This window comes from Propithecus coquereli, unplaced genomic scaffold (genome assembly GCF_000956105.1).
Source record: "Propithecus coquereli isolate 6110/MARCELLA unplaced genomic scaffold, Pcoq_1.0 Scaffold78, whole genome shotgun sequence".
NCBI classification, from domain to species: Eukaryota; Metazoa; Chordata; class Mammalia; order Primates; family Indriidae; genus Propithecus; species Propithecus coquereli.
Window position 1 is genome coordinate 3,788,030 of NW_012153951.1, and position 6,996 is coordinate 3,795,025.

A 6,996-nucleotide genomic window follows, 5' to 3' on the forward strand; every position below is an offset into this window, starting at 1 on the left:
ATTTGTTACCAGGAAGCTAAAAGGGGCCGCTGGGATTTTAGGATTATGGGCAGAGTTAGAGAAGCAAGTGGCTTTGTCATTCGCCATCATTTTGCACACTGCCACACCGCGAGGGGCTCCGTGTGTGCGCGGTGTCTTGTCTGGCCGCCCTCATCCCTTCCCCCACCCCCTGCCGCCACTCCGACCTGCTCCCAAAGTGGCTTCACAATAGTCGGTCCTCGGCAGTGTAGGCTGCGCACCAGGTCCACACTTGAGCCAGATCGAGGAGACCCCCTTCCACTTCTACCTTTGGGCTTGGTGCTCAATGCGAAGCTGCTGCAACTCCAGCACGCCTAAGTCAACTCATGCAGAAAAAGGAGAAAAGTTTTGGTAAGGTTACAATCTATCATAGATGCACTTTGCCGGCGCTCTGCACTCTTGGCTGCTCAAAAGCCTTTCTGCCCTTTCTCTGCTTTTGTGTCTTTCTAAAAGATCCGAAATATTATTGTTGTAACTGTTTTGAAAGACCGCTGCTTAAACCAATTAATCTTGCTAGGTGCAACAAATACTGCTACATTCTTTGCAAACCATCCCTGTGTGGCTGCAGAGACCCAACCACAAAAGGCTGGAGCATAAACTCCGCAAGGGATTCTTTGTTAGAGTGTATGTATGTTTCTTATTTTTTTTTTTTTTTATTTTGCATGTGAGCTGCATCAAAATTGAACTCAGTCTTGCAAATCTCTTGTTGGCCTTTGCCAAGCACTAGCACTTTGCTGCCATGGTAACTGTAATTAAACTGATAAGAGTGGAAAAATGTCAGTATCTCTGAGCCTTGCAGCTGCATTGGAGAAAAAGGGAATCAAATTGGTTCCCAGCTCCATTGCTCAAAAAGGGAAGGGGGGTGGAGGGTAAGGGAGGGGGGTGGGAGTTGAAGGGGCAGAACAGAGTTAAGCAGCTCCAGTGCCTGAGATCTGGGGACATCTATTTGCATTGTTGTCCCTTAGGGGGCTGCAGCCTGTAGGGATGCTCTGGGCCAGTGAACAGAGAGAAACAAGCTTTTAGGCCCAATCCAGTTTTCCAATCCAGGTTGGGGGCTGGGGAGAGGATGAAGATGGGCAGGAGGAGAGAAAATCTTTTGTTTGGTACCTCTTGGCAATCGAATGGCCGTGTTGGCCAAATTCTTTTAATCTGTGTCACTGCTCCCAGCTGCAGAACCTGCATTCCCATTTTAGCATCTTTCTGAGGCACCTCGTCTCTTCCAACCCCCTTTATGTATTCCCTCTTCCTGTTCCCTCTCCCAAATTGTTCTCTGTGAATTTTCCGACAGGGACAAAATGTTTTCCATTCACTCTGTGTAGTTAGTCCAAAAATATAAAAGACTGTGTCTAAGTGCTGCAAATCTTTTATTATTATTATTATTTTTTAAACCCCTGTGTGTTGTGGAGTTGTGGTTACTTTGTTGTGTTAACTACTGAAGCTGAGACTGTGCGGATGAATGGCACAGAACAAGGGAACATAATGGAGGCAATCAACCGTTAGGCCGCCTCACAATGCAATCCAGGCAATTAAAAGCTCACCAGAGTTTAAATGAAATGGTTCTACTTATTTCTGCACACCACACTGCACAGGCTATTATTTATGTCTTTTTTTTAATTATGATTTCCCTTAAACTGTCAAATAACTCAGAATGGCAGGGTCTCAGAGGCAATAAGAATTTCCCTCAGAACAATTTACATGCCAATCTAAAACTAGTTATGAGTTCTGATGTGCTATGAGCAACTTGTGAAATGTTTCTCAGCTCCGAACACATAACTCTACCCAGACGTGTTCTTCTGGAGGAAGAGGGGAGGCCGCTGACTGCTTTATGCCTTTTGGGTACATGGCAATGTGGTGACTACAATATAGTTCTTTTTCTACAATTGCTAACTTGCCCAGAATTTAAAAGATTCCATTTTTAAGAGAAATGCCATGATGTTCTCTAAAAGAAGGTACCGGGATGGAGTGTATAATATCAAACTCCTTTTATGCCCAAGGCCAAACAGAATGTAAGAGTTTCAAATATTAATTGGCCTCCGAGTGCTAAATTAAAATGTCAACACAACAAAAACATTTTGTGCAGACAAGCAGGATAGTGTTTCTTGTGCCAAATGTTGGTATCCCCTATCTTGGTTGCAAAGCATTTTGAATAAAGATAGTGACCTTCTACACTTGATGATAGAAACACAACTATGAGAAGTATAGCTTAGCTACTATTAAGAAGGATTAAAAAAAAATTTCATCTTTGAGCTTTGTGGTTTAAAAAAATAATAATCTTATAAACTAGAGAATTAGAAGAGCTTTACTTAATATATCTCTGGATGTTTTCAATAATGAAATCCAGAATTTCATTTAGTAAATCAAAATTTCTCCCTCCCCCCAGGTATATGGTTAAGAGGCACTTGGGTCTATTCTGCACTGTAATTGATGGGATTCATTCCTTATGGAACCTTGCTAGGAGAGGATAACTAGTTCTGATCAAAGAAACTTCATTTGTTAGAAGTTCTAGAGAGTGAGATTTAGCAGAGCTATCAAGGGTTATGATTAATCTACACTAGGCCCTTAGCTCCTTCAAAGGAAGGGAACAGAAAGCAGGCTATAGGGATACCACCTGCTCTTCTGTACAAATCCAGCTGCTAGTCTGCAGCTCCGGTGACTACGGCTATGCATATGATGCAGAAAGAGCAGCTACCCTGCTTTTTTCCCTGCCATTCCCTGCTCTACTGCTCTACCAGACAAGTTATTTTCTAATGAAAGTTCAAGATCATAACAATATTATGTGTAATTCATGTATTATCTGTCACTAGAAAAGTTATTCAGCTATGGGGATGCCTTGATGTCCCTTATTAGTGTGATTTTTTTTTAAAAAAAAGTGGTGAAGGTTATGATGGAGGTGAAGCCTTCATCATAAGGTATCAGAAGAAACTGGAGAAGGTTTAACTATTTTGGAGAAGGGAAATGCACAAAAAAATGCAGATTATAGCCTGGGATTTCTTTTCTTGAAACTCTTTCAAATGCATGCACATTTGGTGTGTTGTGTCCTTCTACATCCCAGTTTCAGACTTGGTGCCTAGGATAGGGAGCGTGGTATAACACAAGGATCACTGAACTACATAAGAAGGTCCACAGCTCAATTGTCATTCAGCTTTGAGCGAGTCCCTTAACCTCTCTTGGGCCTCTGTAACATAATTTGTAAAATGAGGGAATTTGGAATTGATGATGTCTGCAGTATTTTATAGTGCTTAAAATTAGTTATTTGAGAAATATGAGGCTTTGAATAGTTGGTCCAGGTTCTTTTTGAGGCTGGGCATTTAATACCCAGGAAATAAGACGAAACTCAAAGGTGTATATCCATTCATTGGAAAGATTTCAATCAAGTTGTAAGACCCATAGAACGCAACTAGATTCCTTATTTATGATGGTGATGATCTATAAAATATATAAATGCCCGTATGTCTCGCATAGTATGTATAACATATGTAAATAATATATTTATGTGTTTGTATAATTTTATATATTAATATATTTGGATGTTGCCTTCTATTGTTTCTTTTTTCCCCTATAAAATAAATACGTGACTGTTTATGGTGATAAATTATATAATCCTATGCATTAGTTTTAGATAAAAGCGTGCAGTATATAGTTAAGTAATCTGCCATTAATATAGGCACTGACTGATGCTTGTGAGTATAAATCTTTTTTATTTTAACATAATAAATATTTTGAAATATCAAGGACACAGAAGGAAATATTTGGATGCAAATAAGAAAACAGGGTAGGTACGCTTTGGGGGAGGCTGTAATGTGTAGTTAACTATAAACACCTCTACTGCTGAGTACGGTTAATGCAGTACTGTACTGGGTACACTCTCTTTCCACCATCAAGTACATATTAAGTGAAATTTTTAACTACTTATGCACAACTCGTTTTTGACTTCTGTAGACTGTGCATGGATTCGTTCGTTAAAGAGCTTTCTTTTCAGACTGTTAGCCATTCCCTCACATCTTCTTCCTCAAGGAGCTACTCTGGAGAATGAGGACACTACGAAATGATTCCATGTTATTTCACTTCATATTTGTAATGTCAGCTTGACACGTACAACGTGAAATCATTATTACCATTTTATATGTGTGTCCTTATAAATGATTTAATAAGGACTTTATAAAGTTTGAGACTTTTTGCTCCCAAAATTTAGTTTGAGTACAGCCCTAAAAAAAGAAAATCTAACACTTGTAGAAGAAGGCAATATTAAATATTTAACTTGTCTGAGGTCTTTTGACATCTTTTTATTCTGTCTGGCAGTCTCAGCTCTCTGTTTTTGTTTTTGTCTTCCTTTAGGTATACAAATGCTCTCAGTCCAGCCAGACACCAAGCCGAAAGGTTGTGCTGGCTGCAACCGAAAGATCAAGGACCGGTATCTTCTAAAGGCACTGGACAAATACTGGCATGAAGACTGCCTGAAGTGTGCCTGCTGTGACTGTCGCTTGGGAGAGGTGGGCTCCACCCTGTACACTAAAGCTAATCTTATCCTTTGTCGCAGAGACTATCTGAGGTAGGAATTATCCTTGCACACCAGTGATGACTGGATGCCTTTTAAAGTACTTTTGTAAGTGTATTTTTTGTTTGTTTGTTTTATTTCCCTACTACCAGCTTATATTCCTGAAAGATGTTGACCTGTCAGCCTTTAAAATGTTGCCTAGTGTGTGCTACCTAAATTACTTAAAGAACCGCTAACAAACCACAATGTCTAAAATGTTTCAACTTGGCTTGCCTGCGTACTCATGTTTAGGAATTAGTTATTCCACGGCCTGTATTGAAGCAGCCGGCTAGTGTCAAGGATGTGTTTGGTAGCAATCAGCATGCAAGTTTCTCCTTAGAACCTAAGAAGAAAGGTAGTCTGAGCATAACACAAAGAAGTGGATTAGTTGTTTGGTGAAACACTTTAACTCTTTATTTTTTTAAAAGTCTAACTTGAACAACATACTATGTAAAATAGCCTAACTATTGCCTCTTTCTTAGTTGGACTTGAATTTATTCTTCTAAGGTTATTCAGCTATCCTTTCTGTTTCAGGTTTGTCAGAGGCAGTCAGGTACAAATTCTTAACTGGTAATTACTAGTGTATTTATTGTACGGTTTTGAAAACTTTCCCCAAGAGTAGATATATCTCCCCGCCACCCATGACCTTCTATATGGTCATCACAAAGACATCACTGAGCATTGAACAGCCTCAGACTTACCAGTAGTTTTACGAATAATAATAAAGACCCCCATCATTATGGGGAAATGATAGCCACACTCCAAACTGTAACCATCTGAACAGTTTCAGGACAATGCAGGTTATGAAGCCATGAAGCCAACTAAACTTGTTGCCCAGCATTAAGGACTCAACACAGAACTTCTGTTGAAGAAAAATTATTTTGCTTTTCAGGCAACTTCGTGACTTGCTTCAGCTGCAAATTACTTATATTAATAAAGTAGGATCTATCAAATTAGGGAAATGATATATGGCATCATTTGGGTTTTCATATTTAATACAATTAATCATTTTTCTAGTCTGACATTAAGCGATTTATTTTGAATTTTTTCCCTTATGACACAAAATTTATCAATCAGCAGTAACTCCTTAACCATCTTGGTCACTGGGGGAGGTGTTATCTAAAGAATTTGGTCCTTCTTAGTATATAATTCAGTTAGTTTCAGTCAGATTCAATCTTTATATGTAAAAATGTATTGCTTGATTAATAGTAGTTACAAGAGGGTGAAACTAATACTGTTTATCAAATTCGACTCTTTCTCGCTCTTAGGACTGCCTCCTCTGACAGCCTCCTGACTAATTATTACCACTTGTTACTACTTCTCTGTGTTCCAAGAGCACAAAATGCATGCAAGGTGCGAACAGTGAGAAGTAACTCCCCACCCAGAATTTTCCTCATTGTGTTGGCACAACTAATCAGAATTAACGTATAATGTGATTTCTTTTAGAACTCTCCAGTCTTTGAACTTTTCTCTTTGAAATAAAAATTTCTCCTCCGCTCCTTGTGAATGAGAGCCTCATTTCCACATAGAGCATTTGCATTTGCTCTTCGTGATTTCACATTGCTTTCTAGTTTCGCTTTACCTATGCTCACTGATAGTCAAAGCTTTTTGACTCCTTTTGACTTTTATATTTGTTTACAATTTCAGTATCTCAAGTGGATTCATGTTATAATTCCAAACAAGGAGTTTATGTAGCCCAGGTGTTTTCATAAACAAAAAAAAACAAAACTAAGTAAACTTTAAAGAAAGTTGCTTGAAATTTCTGGGCTTTTAAAATCAAAAAGATAAATTCGCCAATGAAATACCTGTACTGTGAGTGAAACTGCTTTGCGGTTGTCAACATAGCAGCGAGCAGAGCAAGTAACCTTAGATTTGTTTTATTTCTCCTTACGGTAGGAAAAAATATGATGTTAAACCGGTACTCACTTAGTCTCAAGTACGTGTTTTGTTGAAGAGAATTTATCAAAATAGTTTTCATATCAGAAATCTTTATACCTCTAAAAGAGTGTATGGCTTTTTGTGGAATAACTTTTAGTTAATTTCTGTTAAGCTCCAACTTTTAATGCTAGTTAACTCATTAAAAATATTTTGTACTCTTTCAAATATAAACCCTCCTCCTGATTGCCAATATATTCATTTCTTAGAGTACAATTTCCTCTTAAATTGGTCATTACCACATTAATGGCCAGTTGTTATGTTAACAGCCTAAGGGTTGTTAACATTTCAAACTAAGTTGTTAACAGAAAGCTTATCCCTTATTTAAACTGAACGTTTGTTGTATATAACGTGACTTCTTTGGCAACTTCATCAACACTTAAAATTGCAGAAGTGAAATAGAGAATTGGTATGTGTGTAAAACGCTGTGTTATGTGCTATAGATTATGCCGCAGATGTGGTATTTAGTTTTATGTAGAAAGCAGGTGTCTCAATGAAATTGTGTAGAT

At 38.3% G+C, this 6,996-nt stretch overlaps 1 protein-coding gene across 11 annotated transcripts in view; it reads left to right on the forward strand.

The window, feature by feature from the left end:
• The window catches only part of LMO3 (LIM domain only 3 (rhombotin-like 2)), an 83,380-nt gene that overhangs the window by 5,336 nt on the left and 71,048 nt on the right, over positions 1-6,996 (forward strand). For 10 of the 11 annotated variants that reach the window (XM_012662799.1, XM_012662793.1, XM_012662789.1 and 7 more), the window contains one exon: positions 4,354-4,567. In XM_012662799.1, the coding sequence (XP_012518253.1) occupies positions 4,362-4,567 (206 nt within the window). In that variant the 5' untranslated portion in view covers positions 4,354-4,361. Of the gene's footprint in view, positions 370-4,353; positions 4,568-6,996 lie in introns of all 11 variants that reach the window. The other variant, XM_012662788.1, reaches the window with a different exon arrangement.